This window comes from Silurus meridionalis, chromosome 10, assembly GCF_014805685.1.
Source record: "Silurus meridionalis isolate SWU-2019-XX chromosome 10, ASM1480568v1, whole genome shotgun sequence".
Taxonomy (NCBI): Eukaryota; Metazoa; Chordata; class Actinopteri; order Siluriformes; family Siluridae; genus Silurus; species Silurus meridionalis.
The window spans coordinates 9,482,004-9,507,759 of NC_060893.1; the positions used below are offsets into that span (position 1 = coordinate 9,482,004).

The window sequence follows — 25,756 nt, forward strand, 5'->3', positions numbered from 1 at the left end:
GATATTCCAAACAGTCACAAAGTATTTGATCAGTTGTGGGAACGTTGCAGCCTTGTTTTAGTCATCATAGCATGTGCATGTTTCATGCAGAAGCTGAAGTGATCTTTCTCAGTCTTAGTTCAGACTAATTGTCAATCTTTCCTTGCTTGTCTTTATAAACCTCGACCCCCTCCCACAGAGAGACAAACACTGTTTCAGGAAAGCCGTTCTGCTTTATTACAAAGGAAAGAAAGACGTGTTCAACGTTTTCAGAAAATACAAGACTGGTCTGTTTTTTTTTTTTTTGTTAGCAGTATTACCAATTTTCCTTTTCCTATGAAATGCTTCTATTCAAACAGCTGCATGTGAAATGTTTCCACCTTCTCATTTGGGATCTTGGGGTATAGATATCCTTACTTCAGAAAAATCTGGCCTTCCATATTTTTTTTTTTTTTTGGAGTATTTATCTTGGTCATAAGTGCACAGGGCAACAAGTGTGAGGCCCTGTCTGGCAGCTCAATATTATTAACACTATTTTTTTTTTTGTTGTTTGTTTGTTTGTTTCTAACACATAATGCCACCACTGCTCACCTCCTAAAAATGAGGCTGAGCAAAGAATAATTACCTTTTTCCAAAATAGACGTCATGTATATATATATATAGATACAGCTATCTATATATATAATATATACACATTCGTACATACATATCTTTATTCATGTGATGTCCAAAAAAATAAAAAAAAAATGTACACATTTATTACAAAATCGTAACAAAGACTGAGAAGTGTTTAATCTGGAACAATGTAGCTTAGTCATAACCTCCTGGGTGAGGATGGTCCACAAGCTGTTCCCACAATGGTCACTAAAACAGTCTGATTTGTAATTATTGGAGTTAGGCAGAGAAAACCTGATTGGGTGTAGGATCGAATGCATGGTTATGATGATGGATCAAAGGAATGTTCTGGAGGAAAAAGTGGAAAAAAAACAAGGCTAAAGGACAAGAGAAAGATTCCATGATGTTAACAGAGGTTGTGTATCCTTCCAGAGAAAAACAGGAGAAGAGCATTTTTCCACATAAAAAAGCACAAAACAATTTTTGTGTTCTTTTATTACTAAATAGTGCAACAATGAACATTGCATTTTTCTTCCGCCCTTTTGTATTCACATGTATTGGATTGATTTTTGTGTCTGTCCTGTTTACTAACATGGTACGTTTCGGAAAACGAAACGTAGCCTTTTTGTCGTACTGCAAGTCAGTTCTCCTGCCAGAGACCAAACAGGCTTTTGATCTGAGGCGTAAACAAAATACAGACTGGTGCTCAAAATGAATAGGAAGAAAAGAAAGAGGGTATGAGAATATTTAAAAACAGTGTAAGGGTGTGTTTGTGTGTGTCATTTTGGGCAGCACATTATTGGTAAGGCATGGTGTCTCCCCCTCACTGGTTAAGGTAGAGACCCCCTGCCCTCCTCCTGCAGTCCTTGTCCAGACAGGTGAGGAATAAAAGCAGATTGTGGTTGGCCAAGTCTAGTGCTGAGGTCTGTTCCTGCAGCTCAGAGAGCCTGAGCACCTCCGGTTCAGAAGGCCTGCTGTGCCGGGTTGTAGTTGAAGGTGGTTGGTACATGAGGACGCTCCTCAAGCTTGTCATATTCAAGATGAAACTCCTTAAAATGTGAGTAGAGTAGAAAGTCTTAATTAGTATTATTTGCACCAATTAAGGGATACTATTTGAAAGGTTTACAGCTGGGTTCTGATTCTGCAAATGAGCTTGTTCTGATGAGTAGCCACAGAGGAACACAATGAATAATAGGAGCGGGGGATATAATACTATAAAAAATAAAACCCTAAAAGCACTGTGACCACAGATGACTACCCAAGATAAAGCTTCGATTTTTACCTTTTTGGGTCTTCAGTTTACTTACACAACCATACTGCTAAATATGGGCATGTGAAATGTCATACAATAATGCAGCACAAGTGATGTGTTGCTCTTAGACTTCTTTAAATTTATAGCATCATTATGGTGTGCAGTAAATTATTTGCTATAGGATATGAATTTCTAGGTTTGAACTAGTTCACCTTTGTATCTTCTTCCGGCTGCTCCCACAGCGGATCATCCATCTCCATACGACCCTGTCCTCTACATCTGCCTCTTTAAAACCAATTACCTGCATGTCTTCCTTCATCACATCCATGAACCTCCTTTTTGGACTTCCTCTTTTCCTCCTTCCTGGCGGTTCCATCCTCAGCATTCTCCTACCGATATACCCCATGTCCCTCCTCTGCACATGTCCAAACCATCTCTCTCACTTTGTCCCCAAAACATCCTACATGCGCTGTCCCTCAAATAAACTCGTTTCTAATCCTGTCTGTCCTCGTCACTCTTAATGAAAATCTCATCATCTTCAGCTCGGCTACCTCCAGCTCCACCTCCTGTCTTTTACGCAATGCCACTGTCTCTAAACCATACAACATCGCAGGTCTCACCACAGTCCTATAAACTTTCACTCTTGCAGATACTCTTCTATCACAAATCACTTCTGCTATCACTCTTCTCCACCCACTCCACTCTGCCTGCACTCTTTTCTTCACTTCTTACATACACTCTTACTTTGCACTGTTGACCCCAGGTACCTAAACACACCCACCTTCACCACCTCTACTCCCTGCAACCGCACCACTCCACTGCTCTTCCTTTCATTCACACACGTACTCTGTTTTACTGCTACTGACTTTCATTTCCCTTCTCTCCAGCGTGTACCTCCAACCTCTCCAGGCTCTCCTCCACCTGCTCCCTACTCTCACCACAAATCACATTTCTATATAGTTCTAAAAATACAATTATTTTACCTTAGCAACCTTCCTCCAGTTAAGACAATCAAAGAAGTAGTATGTCCCCCTCTCATAAGTGTTGGTCTTCAGAGTGGGTTCCATGCCAGGTGCTCTTGTAATCCACACCCGCTCTTCCTTATGGTACCTCCAGTCTCGGTTAAAGCTGCAACATGGGTATAAAACATAATATTACATCAACACTAAATAATATATGTCGGCTGATAGTTTTGCCTGTAATTGTAACTGACGTGTCATTTCTTATCTGTTCATGAAACATATGGAGTCATGCATACAGTTCCACAGCAGCCAGAAGCTGTAAGAGATCTCCTCCATTCATGTAGTAGAGGTAAAACAGCAGGTCCTCCCCATAACGTGCTAGTTTTATTGCAGCAAGCTGTAGATAGACAATGCATGAAAATATTAGTCAAAATAAGAAAATAAATACTCTAGTGACTAAAATATGTGCATTAAACATTATATATATATATATATTTTTTTTTTTTACAGCCAGTGGTATAAACATGTGATTTCACATCACACTCACATACCTTGTCCCTTATATGAATGTTGGTTAAGTACTCAGAGGGCACATGGAAGTCTGGGGGGGAAAAAAAACACACCAACAATTAATTGAAGCATTTTATTGATATAGAATTAGATCCAGCAACAACCAGAGGGAAAAATACTTAAGAAAAGCTTGACTGCAAAGAGAACATACTCTTCTGATTGACTGACTAGTTAAACTAAAAAATTGCTGTATACAGTTCTAAAGGAGCAAAGAAACATTGCTAAGAATGCTGAAAAGATATGCACTACAAATAGCTTCTCTGTGTCTTTACTCTTAAAAATGTCAACACTAACCGATGTCCTGTGGTCGGCATGGTGCAGAAGCCCAAGGAGATGCAAACTTGGGATACAGATTCCTGTTGAAGTAGATTTTAAACATAATGTCAGCAAGAGACATGCAGAGGAACCATAAAATGCACGAGATGTATAAAAACAAACCAGAGCAATAAAAAGCTTCCTTTAATAGGAGTATGCCAATACACAAACTAATATTAGAAGTGCTCAGGACACAGAAATTAAGTGTCATACTCTGGAGAGTTGAGGTTGAGTCCCAGTGTGGTCAGGTCGCTTCCTAACGCCAGATGAACCATTCCAGGGTCTGTTTCAGCTGCTCGGATGAAGGCTAGCAGTCCGATCATTCCAAACTGATCCGTTACCATTCCTGAGGGAATGTTTGTCACCTTACCTGTAAAGCAGGGCAATTTTCATGTTTGAATTTATGGTCAGCTAATTTTTGTTAGAGCAAAATATCTGTTTCAAAAACAATAATAATAATATTCACACCTCAACAGAACACTAAATAAAAAATGCTGACACTTATGAATAACCACATGACCATTGAAGAATTAATGAACCTTTTCACTACTTTACTCTTTTTCATACCCTGGATCTCTGAACCCCCTATAATGTTTTAGATTCATTAGTAATGAAGTACTTCATGCATGAAATCAGGTCTTTTCTTTATTTATTTTTCCCAGGTGCTTACTGAGGACAGGTAAAACAAATGTTTCTTAGAAAAAATTTACTTCCAGGTCTGGTGCATTCAAAAAAGTATCTTTATAATAATTATTTTATTATAATTATTAATTGTATCAAGTGTTTGACAAAAAAACAAAGCTATATAATATAGCTAGAGATTAATGCTAGATAGATGTTCAAGGTTATTAACAACTGGTCACACAGCAACTAGGCAGCACTCGTAGCTTTATAATCATTTGGCACCCGGAGCTGAAGTCAAACTAAACAATAATGTGCCTACATATGTCCAGCCCTACAGCGTACCTTAACAAATTAGAGAAAACACGTTTAGCCTACTTATCCACGGAACTTGCTACAAGGCATTTATAGCTGTTACATCTTGTTTTTGTGACAACTCAAAAAAGGTCAACATAGTAATGAAAGCTTTTAAATAATTTAGTTTGCATTATAAGAGGAAGTGCACACTGCCACAATATTCAATTACAGCTGCCTTAAGTTCTATTTGTCTGTCTTAAGGTTCCCGTCTCACAAATCACCCCTATCTGTGTGCACAGTAATTTACTATTTCCATAATGAGTGTGGCAAGTGACCCCGTCACAAATGTCTGGGGTTTAATTATTGTGCATGACTCGGTTTACCGTTTTAACACTTGGATGGTCGTATAAACTATGAAAATTTCATGAATTAATCTTTTATGTCACTAATGTTGAGATCAAATCCCTGAACAGGATTCAGTCAACTAGCAATATATAACTGATGTCATGAAAAAGTTTATAACTAAAAGGATAGCCTTAAAAAATAAAAATTAATAAATAGCAAAAAACATTTTCGAGTATATATTCATAAAAGTAAAAAAATGGTGTGTGTAAAATGCGAACATTGTCACGACATCAAGTGGCGTGGCTTTCAGTAGCAGCTCACCATCAGGCAACACCTGAATCCCCTTTTTCTGCTGGTTGTTATTCTGTGCTGATGTCTTGTCGCCTGGGAACTTGGGGCCATCTGCACTGGAGCTGCTCTTGGTTGATGAGTTCAAGTTCTGCTGAATGGACAATATTTATTAATAAAAATGACTTGCCTATTCAATCCAGGTAAAAGTATGAAAAGACTGATTAACACTGACTGATTTGCTTTCATCTGCACTCAATGTTGGGTCCTTGTAGTTGGGCCCAGGCAGTGCAGGGAAATCCTCATTGTGAATCGAGAAGTCTTGGGACTGTTCAGTTGATGGCTTTGTGACCATCCCAACTGTGATGAAGAGAACTAAAGTCATAATTTGATAACTTTGACAATAGAAATACTTCAGACTGGATTCAAGTCATGAATTATGCATTTCTTGCTTAATTTTACTCGTAGTAGGGAACTAAGCCCTCACCATAGGGAGCCCTTCCAGCCAAGGGGTTATGCAACGGTGTTGGGTTTCCATTTCCTTCCCTCCGACTTCGGTCTGCTAATGCTGGAAAGTCCGAGAGGTCCAGTCCTGTCACATTTTCACTCCCATCTATAACACACACCATATAAAAACATTTTCAGCTTCCAAAATAAAATGAATTAATTATAAAAATGGAGATGTTTAATGTTTAGAACTGTTCCACAAAATAAATATAGATAAATTAATAAAAAAAAACATCAAACAAATAATCCAAACTGTTCCACAAATAACTTACCTGTTCCATTAAAGATGTTGTTCATACCAAACCCCTGACTTCGACCCATTCCAAAACCTGACATACTGAGGAACCATAGACATGCAGTTGTTACTACTGACAATTAAATCTACTTTATAAAATCTACAACCAAACATATATGTGGAAAAAGGCCATCAATTACACATAGATTTCCAAATAAGATACAAAAGCACCCAGATTTATTGTTCTTTATGGGACTGGTTACTTAACAGTGCTGCCCTGTCCGGCATGTTTCTTACCTGTTGATGGTGAAGGGCTGGCGTGCCGGCTGCTGCTTTGGCATGCAGATGATGCTGGGCGAGCTGCGGTTAGGGCTGCCAAGGCCTGAGCTTCCCATACTGTTTGTCCTGCCACTCAGACTCATGCCCTGGCCCACTTGCGAGTGATTCATCATGTTCCTGGAGTTCATAGGCAGAATGCCCCTGTGCAGCAGAATATATGGGAAGTTTATTATGTGCTTATTCAAAACATTCTCTTGGACGAAGTTTATACTCAAATAAAGCAGGTGTACCTGTTTGGCGAAGGCGGAGTATGGAGAGACATGGTTGGGACCCCCGTTGTTGGGGTGCTATGGCTCGGTAACTGAGTACCTTGTGTTAAACTGCGGTTTAACTGAGGGTTGTTGTTGCTCATGCTTCTTATTGAGAAGCCTAGTGCACCTTTATTTAAAAAAAAAAACACAAACAAAAAAAAGTACTTGTTTAAGTATGGATGACCCAGTACATCGTTTTAATAATGACTAAAGACGTGGTCTTCTTTAATTAAAACAATGTACTTACTTTGAGGACCATACAAACTTGCACCAAGCTGCGACAATTGACCTGACGATGACGGCGAAGGAGATGCCAGCATCTGAACGAAAGGGGGGAAGAGGGGGTTTTCAGTTTCCCTTCTCCATTTTACATCTTGTTTCTCAAAAATATATTATGAAACACATCAGTCTATTTTAACAATATACCCAGAAAAATAGAAAGAAAGAGAGAAAAAAAAAAAAAACTATATCAAATTGTAATTGATATTCCTGGTAGTCTATGGTGATCTTGATCATCTGATTAACTGTGGGCAACATGTTAATAACACAAAGAAACTTTGTACTTACATCTTTCTCCGATCGATGAGGGAACATCGACGGCTGGCTATAGTATATATCATCAGGGTAGTCGCTTTCGCCCCCCTCTACAAACTTCTTTCTCGTGGCACTGAACATACCGTTCGTCACCTATTTTTAACAACAACAAAAAAAATTAATAAATAAAACAGTGAGACAGATTAAACCAAAAGCAAAGAACTTCCATATCCATGTTAGGTTTTCTTGTTTTTTTTACATTTCTCTCACACCAAAACACATATTAGTAACAGGGATTAATACAAGAGTTTCTGGTTTGGTTCTGTTCTGAGGGGAACCTAAAACCTGGGAAATGCACGTAAATAAGTGAACACAGCTCCCATTTCTTAGACACTGACTCTTCGCCAACTTTCCCTCCAATATTTGTGTTATAATAAACAAGTTGTAAAGGAGTTTCACATTCAGCACTGACAGATAGATTTTTTTCCCCTCTTAGGAAGCAGCAGGTGCCTGAAAGACAAGTAGAAGACTTTCCTTATGCATACACCAGAACTAGCTGAACAGCCTAACCTGGGAACCTTATACGCGTTTTTAAACACTTCAAACAATAATACAAATAAATACAAACAAAAAATTAATAAATAAAACAGTGAGACAGATTAAACCAAAAGCAAAGAACTTCCATATCCATGTTAGGTTTTCTTGTTTTTTTTACATTTCTCTCACACCAAAACACATATTAGTAACAGGGATTAATACAAGAGTTTCTGGTTTGGTTCTGTTCTGAGGGGAACCTAAAACCTGGGAAATGCACGTAAATAAGTGAACACAGCTCCCATTTCTTAGACACTGACTCTTCGCCAACTTTCCCTCCAATATTTGTGTTATAATAAACAAGTTGTAAAGGAGTTTCACATTCAGCACTGACAGATAGATTTTTTTCCCCTCTTAGGAAGCAGCAGGTGCCTGAAAGACAAGTAGAAGACTTTCCTTATGCATACACCAGAACTAGCTGAACAGCCTAACCCGGGAACCTTATACGCGTTTTTTAAACACTTCAAACAATAATACAAATAAATACAAACAAAAAAATTAATAAAAATAAGTTACCTTACTAGCAACCTATTTATTATCCCTGTGTTGTACTGAAGTGAAACGTGTCTAAAACACGTCTCTTCACTTGCGTTCCCTGGCTCTAATAGCCGGTAAGGGCTGCAGGGAATGGATAAGCTAGCTAACGTCAGCTAATTAAATAGACAGCGGTGTTGTTAGCCAGCTGATGCTAAATGTTGTTAGCCGACTTTTCCCTCGAGCTAAAGTTTGCTTAAAGGTGTGTGGGGGGGAGCGTAAGGGAAACGGCTGATCCTAACCCCGGCACCGGGTCTGGTACTGCAGCAAGGCTGCCTTCAGGGCTGTACCGTGTGCACCGCGACTCCGCTTCCTTCACTTATTTATTGGATAAGGCTGCTAGCCTGGTGTTAGCCGTGCAGCTAACAAAGTGGCTTTTCGGTGAAGACGGGCAGGAGTTTAGGCCTGCTAAATATCCGCTCTAACCGAGGCCTCCATCTCTCACACTATATCCCCGAGCAGCACGCTCCTGTACTCAACTCGTAGTCCTACACAGCGCCTCGGCCCTGCTAGAGCGCTGTACTCATATTATTTAGGACGGTAGAACGCGGCTCGGGGCTTCTCTATAAACACTTAGCCCGCGAGCTAAATGCTAACGCGGCTAGCCCAGACAAAAACAAGAGCCGTGCGAGCCCGTGTGCAGAGCGCGCTATCTGTCCCCACGCAGCGCCCGTGCAACTATTAAAAGGTCGAAAACTACGAGCCGGGCTTTATTTTGGTCTGTGTTTCATTGCCCTGGAGTGTGTTTTTTCTTATGCTCAGAAAGACAGAATTCACTAACCGCATTAATTTCCCCTCTGCTCGTAGATCCAAGATGGCTGTGTATCCTGCAGCTGGGAATGCTGGGTGAATAGCCTTTACCCTCTGACCCCATCCTGACCTCGAGCCTATCATTTTAGGCCTGAAAATGGGTTCATAGGATTCATTTTTGCTGGTGGGAACATGGCTGATCATCACCTATATTATTATTATTTCATTCTGGATGATATTTTGTTGCCAGTGTCAGATTAAGGCCTTGTGCAAAATGAGTGCCTAAGATTAGGCAACAGGAATAATGTAAAACAGCACAGTTTCTTTTTCACTTTAGTTTTTGTTGTTTAGAAATTTGCCTAATTGCCAAAACTATCATTATGAGTGCTATTTTTTTGCACCACAGACCAGTTTTGCACAAAACTATTCCCACTAACCCACTAAACTAATCCAAAGACTATTTTATATTACTATATTATATTACTATTATACATATATAATTTAATTATTAATTTAATTACAGATATGAGGAAAATTTAACTAAACTCACCATAATGCAGACACAGTGGGAGCTTAATTTATCAATGCATAGAAAACATCTGCAAATGAAACAAGTGTGGGAAATTGGCATAGGTGGAAGTGATCACCTTTCAAGATATGCAAAAGGGGAAATTAGCATTATTTCTGTGCCACCTAGTACCAAATGATCAGTGCCCGTGGTTGGGAACCTCTGCATTAACAACTGTAAGTGGTCTACCTTGGTCTTTAAAGGCCTATTATATAGCTAACATATTTGTAATGAAATTACTAGGTAAGGATATACAATACATGTGCTAATGATTTATTAAAACGTTTAATGATACCACCCCAGCAACATTTTGGTATCTATTATTTTTGAGTGTTCTCCATGCTTTAACACACACACATGCACACACACATGCACACACGCACACAGGGCTGAAGGAGAAGAATATAAGTTCAATGTTGCTTTCTCTCTATGTTATTACTGCGGGTTAACCACAATACTACATAGTTATGTTATACACAAGCTTATAGATAAGATTAGGATTATAAGGTAACTATTGCTATATAGATGCCTGCATGGAACCGATCAGAAACTGAACTGTCTGACAATGTACTTATACTTATGTAACTGTCAATATAGTTTATGCTTTTTAATAGTTCTATTTAAACCAACCTCAACTGAGATTTGGAATCAAAACAAAAACATAATACTTTAATTTGTAAACATTTTACTTAAATAATTACAACATTATAATTTTCACAAAGTCATGCTATTAACATCAAATTATTAAAAGAAAAGCACTTTCATAATATTAAAACCTACATATTGTGATAATTAAACTCATGTATATAGGTTTATGCCTAATATAAAAAATGAGCTTGTTCCTTTCCTAATCTCCTCAATATTTCTTATGTTTTGTTAAAACCATCAAACACTGTTAGTTGTGGGAACATTTGATTAATTGAATGCCACGTAATTAAGATAAGATATACCTTTATTCGTCCCACAGTGGGGAAATTTCTTAAATTATAATTATTGTTTGTTGTGGGTCAGAGGCCTAGATAAATGATTTGGTTCACTTCACATTCCTTAAACACTGCATACTTTACTTATCAGAGCACTGCTATTAGTGCTCACAGCTCGGAATTCATGTAACATGCATGAGGAGGGGCAAGCTGAGTATCATCTTTGGCACTCACAAGAATCAGCAAGCTCAGAGCAAGGCACAGGGAGTGCAGAGTGCACGGCAAGAAAAACCTTCACACTCTTCTGGGGAAAAAGATTAAATCATCAGGAAGAGAGACTCGTACAAATCTTCAAAAAAAGGAACTTTCTGCAGCTGTTTAGTAAGTAATGTTGCTTATCAGTTTTACCAAATGAGGTATTGTTTAACATTTATTTCAAAGCCTTTTTAGAACCAAAAATGTATACAATCAAATATGTGAAATGCAGAGATTCAAGCATTTCTATAGAGTACTCATTATCGACTATAGATGACAAAGGATGATATATTTTTCTATTTCTATTAATAAGCTCATCTGCTTCATGAAAGGACCATGACTGTGGACTGGAGTAATGGGAAATGTTGTTCGGGGAGCTGTGGCCTTCATTCCATCAGACCGATGTGAGCGATTCTTGGTGGGGGACTTGAAGGAGATGCCACATGATTGCACCATAGACCTGTGTAGCCGTCATCTTCATCGCTTTCCCCTTAGAGTATGTGCCTTCAGAGACCTTGTTAAACTTTATCTGAGTAACAACAACTTGAACAGTTTGCCTCCTCAACTTAGCAATCTGGAAAAGCTTCAAATTCTTGCTCTGGACTTCAACAGTTTTGTGGAACTGCCTCTGGTTGTTTGCAGTCTTCGGCAACTAAGCATACTCTACCTTGGAAATAATCAAATTGCCAAACTGCCAAAAGATCTGTCTCAGCTCAGTGGACTAAAGACATTATGGCTAGACAACAACTGCTTTACAAAGTTTCCATCTGTAGTATGTAAACTTTACAACCTCAAAACTCTTCATCTGGGTTACAATCAGTTTCGTAGCTTGCCTCCTGAGCTTTTGAGGTTAAAAGAGCTGCGAAGTATTTGGCTATCAGCCAACGTTCTGAATAAATTTCCACCAGTGCTTCTGGAAATGCACTGGTTGGAAGTGATTGATGTAGATAGGAACCACATACAGTATTTTCCACCACTTGTACACCTAACAGGGCTTAAGGTTATCATCTATGACCATAATCCATGTTTTAATGCGCCTTTAGTAGGAGAAGGGGTGAAACGGGTGGGCCGGTGGGCAGATAGTCCTGATGATGTGGATGATGAATCTGAACGAAAAACAGCTGAAATGTCCATTGAAGAAAAAAACACTGAGGTGTCCACAGAGGTGAGAGAAAAGCTTCCAGAGAATTTGTAAAAGAAAGAAGTATGATGTTTAATGTCTAGTATACACATTGAACAGTATCACTCATGTTTCCTAGTTCATGCTGCAAAAGAACATATCTAGTTATAACATTATAATATTCTTTAATATGATATTTAGTAACTTTTTTCAAGTTTTTCTCCTTTATGGAAGATTCATTTCTGTAAAGTTATAACATTTCTGTATTAGAGATGATCTTGAATTAAAATGTATGAGGTCTTGGAAAATTTTTTCCAATGATGAATTGCTAATTTCCAACAACGTACCTCACCTCTTCAATAATGCATGTGTGAAGTGACAGATTTGGGTCTCCAGTTTAATGTAGGACCCTTAATAGGATTTAATCATCATTCTTACTGTTCCTGGTTGCATATTGGAGTGTTGAGTAGACTACTGTTTATGCAAAGATTAACCTTGTTTTAGCACCTTTTTATGTGCATTTTTGCGGTAATTAAAAAAAATAAATAGAAAAATATGTTACACCAGTAAGATAATACTCAAATGGGATATTATGTACATTTTGTATTATTGTCAGCAAAGCTGATAAGACTGTCACATATTTTGTGTGAAGTGTGTTGTTTTGATATGCAAAGAAATGCTTAAATAAACTTGCAAAATTTACAAAATGTCTCAAATTTCTGTTCTTGATTATTAGAAAAGTACATTTTTTAGAATGTTACTAAGTTATTAGATAGGTACAGTCATTATAACTGCATAAACTAAGATTTGCAGGCAGTTCTAATGGGAATTACTTTTAAAATAGAATTATTTCTCAATAGCTTCTCTGTTTCAATGGACATAATACAACTAAACAGATGTGGGTTAGGGCCATGCTCAAGGGCCCAATAGCTGCATCTTGGCTGAAAATTATGACTTTCTGCTGATGAGAAATTACCTAGCCTGACTACTGACCTACCGTTATTATACCATGCTTAGATGATCAGCATGATGATAATGGAGCAGTGTGTAAATGTGCTGTCTCACAACTCAAGGGGCCCAGGTTGTGTTTTCTCTAAAGTTTCTCCTAGCACCTGTGTGATTTGCTTCTGTTTTCTCTGATTATCTACCACTCTGGGGATGAACATGTGTTTGGATGATTCCACTCCAATCCAGGGTGTTTTCTCATCTCACTCTCAGCGAACCACATATACAGCACTTAATCAGCTGGTGATCTCCTTGTATTGTTTTATATGAAAAAAAATGGAATTACTCTTTGATGAAAGAAAAGGGTATCAAAAATAAAAATCCTATCACTCTTCTTCCTATTCTTTCGGCTTCTTTTATTATGGGTCACCACAGCGGATCATCCATCTCCATACCCCTGTCTTTTACATCTGCCTCTTTCACACCAACTACCTGCATGTCTTCCTTTACCACATCCATTAAACTCCTTCTTGGCCTTCCTCTTTTTCTCCTTCCTGGTGGCTCCATCCTCAGCATTCTCCTATGATATACCCCATGTCCCTCCTCTGCACATGTCCAAGCCATCTCAATCTCACCTCCCTTACCTTGTCTCCAAAACGTCCTACATGCGATGTCCGTCTAATAAACTAATTTCTAATCCTGTCCATCGTCGTCACTCACAACAAAAACCTCAACATCCTCAGCTCTGCTACCTCCAGCTCCACCTTCAGTCTTTTACTCAATGCCACTGTCTCTAAACATTTACATTTAGCAGAAGCCCTTATCCAGAGCAATGTACAAAATTGCTTTAAGTCTCTAGCAATGAATAAATCTATATACGCTAGATTACAAACTTAATATAAATATAACTCTTGAATTCTACAAAGCAAACTGGGAAAATGCTAATTTAAGTGTTTCAGAAAGAGGTAGGTCTTCAACTGTCGCTTAAAGATAGCCAGGGACTTCGCTTCACGGACATCTAGGGGGAAGTTAATGCCATCACCTCGGTGCCAGAAAAGAGAGCCTTGAAGTATACTTACCTCTCATTCTGAGAGAAGATGGTACAAGTCGAGCAGTGCTGGAAGATCTCAGACAGCGTGTTGCAGTGCGAAATATGATGAGGTCTCTGAGGAAAGATGGTGCTGGTCCATTTTTGGCCTTGTAGACAAGCATCAGTGTTTTGAATCTGTGTTTCTGTGTGTTTGAATCTGATACGTGCAGCTACTGGAAGCCAGTGAAGAGAGCGCAGCAGTGGGGTGGTGTGGAAGAACTTGGGCATATTGAATACAAGTCGTGCAGCTGCGTTTTGGATCATTTGCAGTGGACGAATAGCGTTCAGAGGAAGACCTGCCAGCAAAAAGAGTTGCAGTAGTTCAGTCTTGAAATGACAAGAGACTGAACAAGCACCTGGGCAGCCTGTGTGGACAGAAATGGTAGAATCCTTCGGATGTTGTAGAGAACAAATCGACAGGAACGATCCACATTAGCAACATGTGAGTAGAAGGACAGTTGATTGTCCATAGTTACCCCAAGGTTACGAGCAGTGGCTGGAGGGGCGAGCAGAGAGTCATGAAGAGTTATTCTGAGATCTTGACCTGGAGATGAATCACCTGGGATGACCAGCAGTTCTGTTTTGGTGGGGTTGAGTTTTAGTTGATGAGCACTCATCCATGAAGATATGTCTGTCAAGCATGCCGAGATCCGAGCGGAAGCTGTGGTATCTGATGGAGGAAGATGAGTTGAGTGTCATCTGCATAGCAGTGGTAAGAAAACCCATGTAAGGATATGACTTCACCAGTGGAGTGGGTATAGAGGGAGAAAAGGAGGGAACCAAGTACTGAGCCTTGTGGGACACCAGTGGTAAGTCTGCATGGGGCAGATGTGGATCCCCTCCATGTTACCTGGTATGAACGACCTTCCGGACATTCAACATTGCAGGTTTCACCACAGTCCTATAAACTTTCCCTTTCACTCTTGCAGATACCCTTCTATCAAAGATCACTCCTGTCACTCTTCTTCACCCACTCAACCCTGCCTGCACTGTTTTCTTTACTTCTCTAACACACTCTCCTTTACTTTGCACTGTTGACCCCAGGTACCTGAATTCCTCCACCTTCTATCCTATGTGTTAATCTTATTTTCTATACAATTTTGCACAAGGTTTAAAAAAGGATGACATTAGTTTTTTTGTGTGCAGCAATAATGGTGCATGAAGCCCATTTAAATAGGATTTTTTTTAACATCAGAAAACTTAATGAGAAACAAAACAAATGGGTATCACGATGCAGTTTTGCTTCTGAAAGCGTTTGATGAGCTAAGAGTGAGTAAATTGCGAGTTTGTTTGAGGTTTTCATTGCCGGGGCGGTGGAAGAGCTGTACTGTTGTTGTCGTCACAAGCATCATGTGCCAACAGCAGGACGGACTCCAGTAGCAGCGCCGCCACTCGCTCACAGTGATGGGAAAGAAAAGCCGCACAGGTACTGGCCGACGGACCATTTTACAGCTCTCACCACCAGGACTGCGCAGCGGCACGGGAGCAAGTCGAGACGACGCTGTAGAATCTGGATCAGAAGGTGAGACAATGTCCATTCTGTGTATAAGTGTGTGTTTTACCTTTCGGACAGGTTTTTGGCTTAAATCAGTTTAAATCATTGCGATTTGGTAAGAACACACCCCGGGCCTCGTCTAGGCCAGACCGCTCCCGCCGTGCATGGCGCCTTAAGCACGCTAACGAAAGTGAATAGCTAATTTTACACTTTAGCTCAATATAAACAATCATGACAACAAAATAAACAATATACACTAGTTAAATATTAAAGGTATCTATCCTCTACGCAGGAAATACTCGACACTAACTGTCGCATAACGTTTTCCGTAGCACAGTTAGCTTGCTAGCGCAGTTAGCTTGCTAGCTAACATCGAGATTAGCAGCGAACAAAACATTGACGTGACCTAGCAAGATTTAGCTCAAAACAAAACATTTTTTTGTTCATTGTTTTTATATAAGCTACACGGTGGTGTGTGTGTGTGTGTGTGTGTGTGTGTGTGTGTGTGTGTGTGTGTGTGTGTGTGTGTGTGTCAGGCAGCGAAAGAGAAAAGAATGGCATATTTCTTTCAGGCCATTTACCCGACAGATATTCACAAAAGAAAGTGAGCTAACATTAGTATAAAGCCGCCGTGTTTTAATGAGGAATCGAATTATTTCATGTATTAATTATCATTATTGTAATTTTACAGTAATTATTAGTTCAGATTTGTGCTGAAAAAAAATCTAACCTGGTCTGAGCAGCTGCCAATTTACAGTCTGGTTTTGTTTAATAACTAGACCATCTAGTTATTTTCCAGATTTTTTTGTTTTAGTATATTTTAGTTTTTTTCCCATAGTTGCTTAAATAAACATTTTAATTATGATAGCATTTATACTGATTTCTTCTTGAAATTGGTTGTTAATGGGCATAACTTAAGCCTCGAAAAAGGTCTGACTAGGCCCTTGGTTCATTGAGTAATTATGCTCAAATACTATATATAAAATGATTATTGAAATTGTCTAACATTTCATTATTTTTACATTGTGTGCCGTGATTCTGCAATTTCTCACCATTAAAGGATGTCCTTGTCTGCAAAAAAAAAAAAAAAAAAGACAAATCCCATGCTCTTGTTTTGGACATTTCAGTAGCTGAATTGAAAGAAACTGGGTATTTGTCTTTTAGGGGAGACAGAGACTGATCCAGTCAAGGACGGGCAAGGAGTCTACAAGGAGGTAAACATGGAAATGAAGACCCCAGCAATGAAGGCAACACGTGAGTAAAGAATTTTGTTTGTTGTCTTGCATAGAGTTACACAAATTAATTCATTTATTCATCCTAAAGTCTCCATCTTGCTTTTATTTAAATATAAAGTGTGGTGATTGACATGCATGGTCACACAGCATATAGCAGGAAAGCTGAACTTTCTTGAGTGGATTTTGTTTCAGGTTGTTTTGAACGTATGGTGAATGACTTAATGAAGTGACATGCTATGGATTTTATTTTTCAATAGAGGGCTTGTCTTTGCTCGGTGCTTATGAGGACAGTGAAGAAGAGGATGCATCTGAACCAAGCAGTTCTGCTGCCAAAGCAAAGCTCAATCGCTCTGCAGACATTGACAGTACACTTGCAAGTTTTATGGCTGTGAGTAATTTTTCCTCTGCTTTATTTTCCTGGTATAGTTGTTAAGGAATTTATTTGTGTTTTGCTATATTGCTTTGTTTTATTTCCTTTAAGTGAAAACCATCATTGCAAAGGTTTGTTTTCTAATACTTACCCTAGCTCACTAGTTTTATAAAAAAAATTTTTTCTGTATTTCTTATGCAGGAAATTGATGCTATCACTACTCAGCCAGTCCAAACTGATGATGCTACAAAGGAGGAGCCCAGTGCTCCAGCACCTACCCCTCCTCGCCCTGAACCCAAGACAGAACTGCATACTTATGCACAGAATGGCTCTACACAGGAATTTCAGTATAATACACAGTATTCCCTGGCTGGAGGTGAGTAAATTCATTGGCAACCCCCTGAATTTCATTTTGAATGCTAAATGGAAAGTCCTTACCACCAACACATTCTTAAAATATTAAAAATGACATTGAATTATTTTTTTTCTTCTTCTGAAAATGGCTTAAAATTACAAATAAAAAGTTTAAGCAAAAAGACACTCTTCTTGTGCAACTGTTTCGAGACTTTTCGAAACACACATTTGCTAAACAAAACAAGCTAACTGGTTTGATTAAAATCAAAATCAAATTTTATTTGTCACATACATACAGGGTACGACATGCAGTGAAATGCTTTTTACGACGTTCCGGCATGAGGGAATAAAATGGGGTGAAAAGGAGAATAAAAATAAAAAATATAATAACAAAATATAAAAAAAAAATAAGATAAATAAGGATATATATATATATATATATATATATTATATAATATACACACACACACACATACAGTGGTCCCCCGGTTATTGAACGGCTCGGCTATCGAACATTCCGGTTAGTGAACGGTTTTCCGAACGAAATTTCGGTCCGGTGAACGAACAAAGTTCCAGTTACCGAACGCCACCCACGCTGCCCAACCCAGCGCGAGGGGAAGAAACTGCTTCGGGAAGTTTCTGCTTACCCTGCTGATGTTTCGCTATTTATCCGCGATACCAGTGTATTTTATTTCCATGTGGTACTTCCATGTCACAAAAGCATTTCATATAAAATTCTCCCATGACACTTTTTCCTGCTGCCGGTTGACCCTGTACTCTCCGCCATTTCGCAAGCTGTGTTATCTTACTGTCATGCTAACCCGTAACTTGAGCAGCCCAACTAATTGACAATGGCATTTGTTGACAATGAATTTCATTATCGATTATTATCGAACAATCTTTGGATGATTTTTTTTTGTGTGTGTGTGTGTGTTTTTGATTTAGCTGGGGTTGAAATGGGTGATTGGCAAGAGGTGTGGGATGAGAACACCGGCTGCTACTACTACTGGAACACCCAGACTAATGAGGTGGCCTGGGAGGTTCCCCACTATCTAGCTGATCAGATGCAGAATTTACAGCAGTACTCAGAAAGGTGAGCTTTGACATAAATGTTGTCAAAATTGTGAGTAATTAAAATGTTATTGAACACATCAATATAACTTAATCATGAATTATTAAAAATAGGGACGTAACTTTTAAATAATCTTTTTATTTCAAATAGGTTACTCTGCAGAACCCTTAATTTAAATATAACCTCAGTTCATTTCAGTTGATCAGGTTTCATGTTTCACAGCTCGTCTGTTAACGGCAGTGAGGTGTTGCATCATGCTGCAAGCTTTCCTGAACAGCACTCTGCTCCGGCTGTCACTGCTTTGAAACAGGAACCAAAAAAGAAGGCATGTTTTAGATGTTTACTGAGTCTCTGTTATTTAATTAATTCACATATATTATGTAATGTTTTTAGACAGTCCACTATTAAATTACTATTAAATTTTAAATCATTGCTAATCCTCTGTCTTTACACAGGAAGTAATGGAGAGTGTAGTCGCTTTGACTAGTGATGAGGAGGAGAGGAGAGGGGTAGCTGCATCTCTCCTTGCTCCTCTAATACCAGCTGAAGTAAAAGAAGCAGAAGAGAAATGGAGGAAAACGATTATAGCGATGGACGAGAAGGTGGACAATGCTCCAGAAGTTGAGGGAGATGTGTCTTCAGCCTCTCCTGCTCCGTGTGATGAAGAAAGCCCTGCCCAGTGTAATCAGCAAAGTAGGAACCAGTCTAGACAAAACTCTGATGGTGAAGAGGAGACTGAGGAGGATACCAAAGATCTGGAACTTGCATTAGAGAGGAAAAAGGTATGATGCTAAACTTTTAAATAAGTCACATCATGCTTATTATGTCTAAGTACTAGGATAGATAGGACTTATTCTAACGTGGTAAATATTCCACGATTGGCTATATAAATAGGTTTATTATATGCACTGAAGCTACCGTATTTTTCGGACTATAAGCCGCTACTTTTAAACCCCGCGGCTTATTTATGAATTTTTCCTGGGTTTCACAAACTTCAAGCCAAAAAACTGAACGCAATAACATTAGACCAATTAAATTTCCGAACGGAAACAAAAACAATGCACTTCACCTGTGTTCTGAGCTGCACGGCATCGGGGGAAAGAAAACTTTTTTTTTTAAACGCACGACGATGCCAAAAGATAAACTCCCGAGAGAAATAGTTGTGAAAGGAAGGAGGAAGACAGTGAACAATGACTTTCTTGGTCGGCTACTGTTTAGATACAAGCCGTTGTAACGCATTGAGTCTGGGTCATGGGAGAGCTCGCTAACTCCAGTTGCAACAGAAATCATATAAGCACAGACAGGTTTCCAAAACTCGTGCTTTTTTTATTATTCTTGGCAACAGCGTTACGGGTTAGTCAACGAAACTTCAGAAAATAATAAGGACATATTCCTCGTCTTGAACACACACAGTAATAGTGAAAAATGCAGTGCCAGGCTATTCCCAAAATACCGCTATGCTCCTAAAGGAAGTGCAAAATATTTCACCCGTTACACCGTGTGTAACGTGTCTTTCGTTAAAGCCTGTGTAAAGTTCATTAGTGTAGACACATGCAGCTTATAGACAGGTGCGGCTTATTTATGTTTAAAATAAAAATATTTGTAAAATTCAGTGGGTGCGCTTAATAGTCCGGAAATTACGGTGTGTGTATATATAATTCCCTCTATATTGACTAGATTTCTAGTTCTCACTACATTTAAGCAATCCCATAACACAACGCTGCTAGTACCATTTCTTTACCAGCCATGTGTTATTTGTTTGGTAATCATTGGCCTTGTTTTTGCACCAAATTTGTGTTTCAAAATTGTCTACTTTAGATTCATCAGACAATAGCTTGAATATATTTTTTACCTTGTAAATAAGGCTTTCTTTCAAAACAGCATAGCTGTTATGAAGAATGCATAAGATTAGCTATAGACAAAAAAAACTGCCAAGAGATCTACAGAAAGCTGCTAAACTTAATTGTTGCATCTTTTTCTTATAACAATTCTAAAGCAGCCTTTTTGTTCTGTAATCCCAGGCTGAACTTCGTGCTTTAGAAGAAGGTGATGGCAGTGCCGGTGGTTCAAGCCCTTGTTCTGAGGCAAGTCAAGAGGGTGCTCGAGGCCTTTTGAAGAAGGCTAAGTGGAAAACAGCCTTTCTTCGTGCACAAAGTCCTGACTCAAACAGCAGAGGCTCTGACAAAACAGAATGGGACACTGCAGAACCTGTGGATATAGGTAAACCCACAAAAAAGACATTTAATGCAATAATAGCCTTAACCATTAAGGTCATATAGAGAAAAATATGTATGTTCATCGTTCTCACTATGCCATGGTAGTAAGTGAGCATTATTTCACTACATTAGCAATATGTAGCTTATCAGAAATTGCTGCAGTAGTTTCAAGAGAACACCCTAGAACGGTTTTAAAAAGTTTAACTTTCCAAGTTTGCCATTTTCTTAAGTTTAACAACTGTTATTCACCATTTTTGATTATATTTCATGTTTTATTGTATTCTAGCAAATTGCAAAACAGCTGAGAAACAAGAGGACAAAGAGGAACAGGAAACAACTGTATCCCAAACACCAGAGGAGGGTACAGCAGACCTCAAGGTAAAGATAATTTATAACAAGTTGCTGCACAACAGGCAGTTAAATAAAAATGTTGAATCAAGTGTTCTGTTGTGTCATAACCGTTTTAGGTATTTAATTTTTTGGGAATCTGGCTTTTTCAGTTTCAGATTGGAGAGCTTGCCAACACCTTAACCAGCAAAATGGAATTTCTGGGAATTGACAAAAAGGCCATCTCCAACTTTCAACTGCTTTTATTACAAACTGAGGTAGATGAAGTTTTAATTTTTTTAATTTTATTACCTTTTCAAGTTTAGTAGGTTTTGAGTAGTAATCCATTCACCCCTGAATATGAAATGCACTATTATTTGTAACAAATTACTAGGTTTTATTTAAAATTATTAAATGAATGAAATACAGATTCTGGTTGTCATTGAGCCTTTCGGTCCGCCTTCTCTTTCTTGTAGACGCGGATTGCAGATTGGCGAGAAGGAGCTCTGAATGGAAATTATCTCCGCCGCAGGTTGCAGGAAGCTGCTGAGCACATAAAACATTACGAACTTAACGCCACTCCCAAGGGCTGGTCCTGCCACTGGGACAGGTACGAGCTCCTTACCTTTCACATCTTTATCACTCCACCCCCTCCCTAAAAGCTCTTAACTCCCACCCCACACTTGTGACTATTGACTACCTCTGCAATATGGCAAATGCCTGACTGGTTTGTAGTATTGGGAAATGTCGCCAAACAAGGAGAGAGATCCAAAGTTGTGTTATAAGAGAGCATCTGTAAAGAGCCAAGTGACCGCAACAGAGCCCCAAAGAGATGAGCCCAGTCAGCCCCAAATCAGACAGAATGGGCCACTAGCTCTTTTAGGAAAGGTGCTTGCACGTGCAAGAGCTTTGAACTTTACAGGACTGCCCCAAAATGATGGGAGATTGAGTGACACAGAGTGACTACATGGAAGCACACAAGCATCAGTTAAAGCGAAGACGGTGCCTTGCCATTGGAGCCTGAAGGTCAGACCAATCTACTTTGTTTACTGTTTTTCTTTCCATGCAAAAATTGATGATTGTATAAATACTTTTTCCTTTACCCTCTTCTGAAGATGTCTTCTCAAAGGCATCTCGGTGGGTTTTTGTCTGTGTGAGTATTGCCATGACTACTGTTCAATAAATGTTTCAGGATTTGCTGTAATTTTTTTTTCTTTGAGCATAAGGTGGGTTCTTCTCCAGTGTTCCCCATCCAATCTGGCTGCTCTCCTGGGCTTAATGCAATGCCCAGCTCTACATTTTTCATTAGGGAACTAGAGACCCCCTGCTCCCCAAGTCTCCATGGGTCTCGTGTTAAGGGGCCAGCTAGTAAGACAGCACTGTGTGTTTGTTTCTCCACCTCTAGAGACCACAGGCAATACTTCTATGTGAATGACCAGACCAATGCCTCCCAGTGGGATTTTCCAGCAGTGAAGGAAGAAGATGAAGATGCCAAGCCACCCCAACCATCTGAAGTTTGTCAGGAAAATGCAGGTCACCGACCTCCTGAGGCTTCCAGTGGTCTAGAAGGTAGGTGTCTATTCAACATCCATATTGTAAATTTAGAAGTCATTTCTGAAAATACATGCTACTTAGTTATTTAAGCACCTGATATTCACATAATTTGTAATGTTTTAATGAAGTTTTGCTTAAATTTCTTTGTGGCCGGTACCTTCTTTTTTAGAAACACAGTCTTATTGGTCAGCTCCTCAACCTCCGCTTCCTCCAGACACACCCCCTCCTCCTGCAGAAGAACCACCACCCCCTCCACCACCCCCTGAATCTCCTCCACCACCCCCTCCACCACCGCTCAGTGATGACGGAGAAATCGAGGAGGTAGAAATGGAAGATGAGGATGCTGAGCCACCTGCTCCTGGGACAGAAGAATTTAGGGTATTTGTTTGTTTCTTCCCTTGCAAATATAATTGATTTACATTTGAAATTTAAATGTTTTTCTTATGTGTGTGTGTGTATGTGTGTGTGTGTGTGTGTGTGTGTGTGTGTGTGTGTGTGTGTGTGTGTGTGTGTGTGTATGTGTGTGTATGTGTGTGTATGTGTGTGTATGTGTGTGTGTGTGTGTGTGTGTGTGTGTGTGTGTGTGTGTGTGTGTGTGTGTACACTGGGCTTAATCATTTTGCTTTGACTAGGCCATTGAAGCAGCAGCCGCTCAGGGAGCTGTGGCTAAAGCCCAGAAAAGGAAAGCTCCATGCTCAGAACAGCTGAACAAAGCCATCACAATTGGGAGCAGTCCCATTCTCTACACCCAGCCTACTGCTACAGCAGGTGAATAAGGAGGCCAGCATTAAAACATCTTTTATGTTAATATAACTGGTCTTCATTTTCCCTTCTGACTTAAAATAATGATTAACAATCACTGTAATCATTTTACAGCCCCTATAATCACTGCAAATGCTTATTGGGGATTGACTGCAGTAGCTACACCTGCTCTGCCATCAGAGCCTTTGGTTCCACTAATGCCTGCAGTACCTTCACAACCTCCACTTCCACCACCTCAACCTCCAGTCGAGCCGGTGTCCACAAAGATGCCTACAGACAAAACTAAGAAGCTAAAGAAGGACAAAGTAGGTTGAACATAGTTTCTCACTCTGCTTGGTTGTGCTCTTTCCTTTCTTCTCTTCTTCTTCTCTTCTCTTCTCACACTATCATGTTACTTAGTTTGCACCTTTTTGATCAGTGAGCTTGATGTCATGAAATAGCCTGATGGAGAATTTTTTCCCCCAGATTAAAAAGAGCAAGACTAAAATGCCATCTTTAGTAAAAAAATGGCAAAGTATCCAGAGGGAACTAGACGAAGAGGAGAAGTCAAGTTCTAGCGACGAGGATCGAGACCAGCTAAACAGCAGGCGCATCGAAGAGTGGAAACAGCAACAGCTTGCCTCGTAAGTGCAGTCTAAATTGGTGAACTTTGATCTTCCCTTTTTTTTTTCCACTGTAGATATTTTTAAAAATCCATCTTACTTTTAATCTCATTTTGTTTTTGTAATAAAATTGTCTTCATTTATTTTCCCTCGAATTGCAGAGGAAAGGCCACTAAGAATGCCAACTTTGAAGTTCTGCCTGATGATTGGAGAGAAAGGCTGCTAAAGAAGAGAAAGATGATGCAGAGTTCATAGCACTGATTTGAAAGGACTCTCTCAGACTGTATAATTCTTATCCTGTTCCTGTAAGACAAAGTTGGACTTGAATGTTTTTACATCACTTTTATTCAAGTGGTGATTTTTTTTTTTTTTTTGCGGAAAGACATCAAAATGTCTTTTTTGGGGGGGGCGGGAATTTATGTACAAAGTATTTTTTTTTTTTTTCTTGTTTGATCCCTGTCAACATTGTTCAAGACTTGTACTTTGTAAAGATTATGGCAAGTTTTGTAATGTTTTTAGAACTTACTGTGCCATGATCATGTCTTCGAGCCCAAGATCATTTAATGTTGGTATTAATGCTTTTTTTGTTTTTGTTTTTTTATGAAATCCCTGAATTACTGATACAATAGCTCATGAATCTTGTCCCTAGCTTTAGCCATATGAAGTTTCTGTGGTGATTTGGTTCTTTTGGGACCCGTACATAAGTACTCTTGGGCTGAAATTTCTTAAGTCTGTAGATTAAATGTGCAGGGTAAAGGCTTTGCAATAAAACTAACAATATTATATTCAGTGTGGAGAAATTTCAGCCATCTACACCCATGCCTGTTTCTTCCACAGTGTTCTGTATAGCATTGTCCCTTACTGGATATGGGGCTGAGGTGCTCACTGAAGTTTTCTATGTTGTAAATAATAAATAAATTTATACCACCTGTGTAATGAGGGTGTTTCTTTTATAAGTTTGGCAATTTTGCAATGCAAGATTTACACATCTGTAGTGGTTGTTTTTTTTATACTTTTATTTTTTTTACAGGACCATGCTTTGTTACATTTGAGAGAATGGCACAGAGGGTTATGAAAATTTGTTTTAAATTGTTTGTTCCTTGAATGTGTACATTCACTGTTGATAATTGATTAACTTGAGGAAGAGCTTCCTTTTGGGAAAATTGATTTATACAATGCCTCAATAATATTGACAGGAAGTACAGTAGAGTAAATTGGGTGAGAATGATGCTTCCTGGTCTTGGCTGACTGGATTGAACCTGATCTTGATTGCAGTTGACATTCCAGTTCATCCGAAAAGTGTTCTGTGGAATTAGGAAGGGTTCGGTGCAGTCAACTCAAGTTATTCCACTCCAACCTTGGACAAACAGGTCTTCCTGCAGTTTGTTTTCTTCACAGAACATTGTCCTGCTCTAGCAGGTTTAAGCCCCTTAGTTGTATTTTACTTCATGCAAGGACATTTTGTCTGTTTCCAGCATTGGGGCAACAGCTTAGGGAAGATCCACATGCTTTTGGTGATGGTGTCCATTAGTTACGGGTCAAAGGTACATTTAATACCATGAAAATGTGATTAAAAGCAGCGCACATGGTTGCATTTAAGTATGACATTTAACGACTATTCACATGAACTGTGAGTAAACGTATGTTAATAAGTACTCTACGCTATATCACTGCATGCATATATATCATATGGTTTAGCTTGATGACTATATTAGTTTAATTATCTACTGGTCATTTCCTCGCTGACTGCTTCTCCTGCTAATTAATTTATTTACAGCAAACCTTGCTTCAGTTCATTAGTTAATTATTTATTAACACGGGAGCATTTCGGTGCTTAACACCGGACCATATTATTATTATTATTATTATTATTATTATAT

The 25,756-nt window shown here is 39.0% G+C and overlaps 3 protein-coding genes across 7 annotated transcripts; 2 read left to right on the plus strand and 1 right to left on the minus strand.

The window, feature by feature from the left end:
- Positions 1-1,071: 1,071 nt before the first annotated feature.
- On the minus strand, positions 1,072-9,150 carry cnot2 (CCR4-NOT transcription complex, subunit 2). Of its 4 annotated transcripts, none has more exons than XM_046859994.1 (15): positions 9,020-9,150; positions 7,144-7,263; positions 6,824-6,896; positions 6,556-6,703; positions 6,284-6,466; positions 6,024-6,088; positions 5,732-5,857; positions 5,480-5,604; positions 5,278-5,395; positions 3,907-4,063; positions 3,673-3,734; positions 3,360-3,409; positions 3,105-3,205; positions 2,830-2,974; positions 1,072-1,643 (listed from the first exon to the last, which is right to left on the minus strand). In XM_046859994.1, exons 1-15 carry the CDS (start codon positions 9,110-9,112, stop codon positions 1,557-1,559), a joined length of 1,653 nt encoding a protein of 550 aa, XP_046715950.1. In that variant the 5' UTR covers positions 9,113-9,150; the 3' UTR covers positions 1,072-1,556. The 4 variants fall into 4 exon arrangements, with proteins under 4 accessions (XP_046715950.1, XP_046715949.1, XP_046715951.1 ...); XM_046859993.1 differs by having other exon boundaries at positions 5,278-5,398; XM_046859995.1 differs by lacking the exon at positions 9,020-9,150 and adding an exon at positions 8,221-8,975 and having other exon boundaries at positions 5,278-5,398.
- A 1,533-nt stretch (positions 9,151-10,683) lies between these two features.
- On the plus strand, positions 10,684-12,556 carry lrrc10 (leucine rich repeat containing 10). Of its 2 annotated transcripts, none has more exons than XM_046859726.1 (2): positions 10,684-10,860; positions 11,067-12,556. In XM_046859726.1, the coding sequence occupies exon 2, from the start codon at positions 11,090-11,092 to the stop codon at positions 11,927-11,929; it is 840 nt and encodes a 279-aa protein (XP_046715682.1). In that variant the 5' UTR covers positions 10,684-10,860; positions 11,067-11,089; the 3' UTR covers positions 11,930-12,556. The 2 variants fall into 2 exon arrangements, with proteins under 2 accessions (XP_046715682.1, XP_046715681.1); XM_046859725.1 differs by having other exon boundaries at positions 10,688-10,860; positions 11,048-12,556.
- A 2,694-nt stretch (positions 12,557-15,250) lies between these two features.
- Positions 15,251-24,803, plus strand: fnbp4 (formin binding protein 4). Its single transcript, XM_046859962.1, has 17 exons — positions 15,251-15,411; positions 16,549-16,638; positions 16,877-17,007; positions 17,191-17,365; positions 18,289-18,436; positions 18,638-18,740; positions 18,871-19,197; positions 20,437-20,635; positions 20,918-21,009; positions 21,132-21,236; positions 21,435-21,568; positions 22,364-22,527; positions 22,682-22,890; positions 23,145-23,280; positions 23,389-23,579; positions 23,740-23,897; positions 24,038-24,803. The coding sequence occupies exons 1-17, from the start codon at positions 15,294-15,296 to the stop codon at positions 24,129-24,131; spliced, it is 2,574 nt and encodes an 857-aa protein (XP_046715918.1). The 5' UTR covers positions 15,251-15,293; the 3' UTR covers positions 24,132-24,803.
- Positions 24,804-25,756: the final 953 nt, after the last annotated feature.

Bases quoted from the DNA above. Each gene is read 5' to 3' on its own strand.
- cnot2 (XM_046859993.1), bottom strand. From the start codon at position 9,112: ATGGGGTCAGAGGGTAAAGGCTATTCACCCAGCATTCCCAGCTGCAGG. The intron at 6,897-7,143 runs GTAAGTACAAAG...CCTTTCGTTCAG, and splicing joins CTCATCGATCGGAGAAAGAT to ATGCTGGCATCTCCTTCGCC. The intron at 6,467-6,555 runs GTACACCTGCTT...TCTGCTGCACAG, and splicing joins ACTCCGCCTTCGCCAAACAG to GGGCATTCTGCCTATGAACT.
- fnbp4 (XM_046859962.1), top strand. From the start codon at position 15,294: ATGGGAAAGAAAAGCCGCACAGGTACTGGCCGACGGACCATTTTACAG. The intron at 23,580-23,739 runs GTAGGTTGAACA...TTTTTCCCCCAG, and splicing joins AGAAGCTAAAGAAGGACAAA to ATTAAAAAGAGCAAGACTAA. The intron at 23,898-24,037 runs GTAAGTGCAGTC...CTCGAATTGCAG, and splicing joins AAACAGCAACAGCTTGCCTC to AGGAAAGGCCACTAAGAATG.
- lrrc10 (XM_046859726.1), top strand. From the start codon at position 11,090: ATGGGAAATGTTGTTCGGGGAGCTGTGGCCTTCATTCCATCAGACCGA.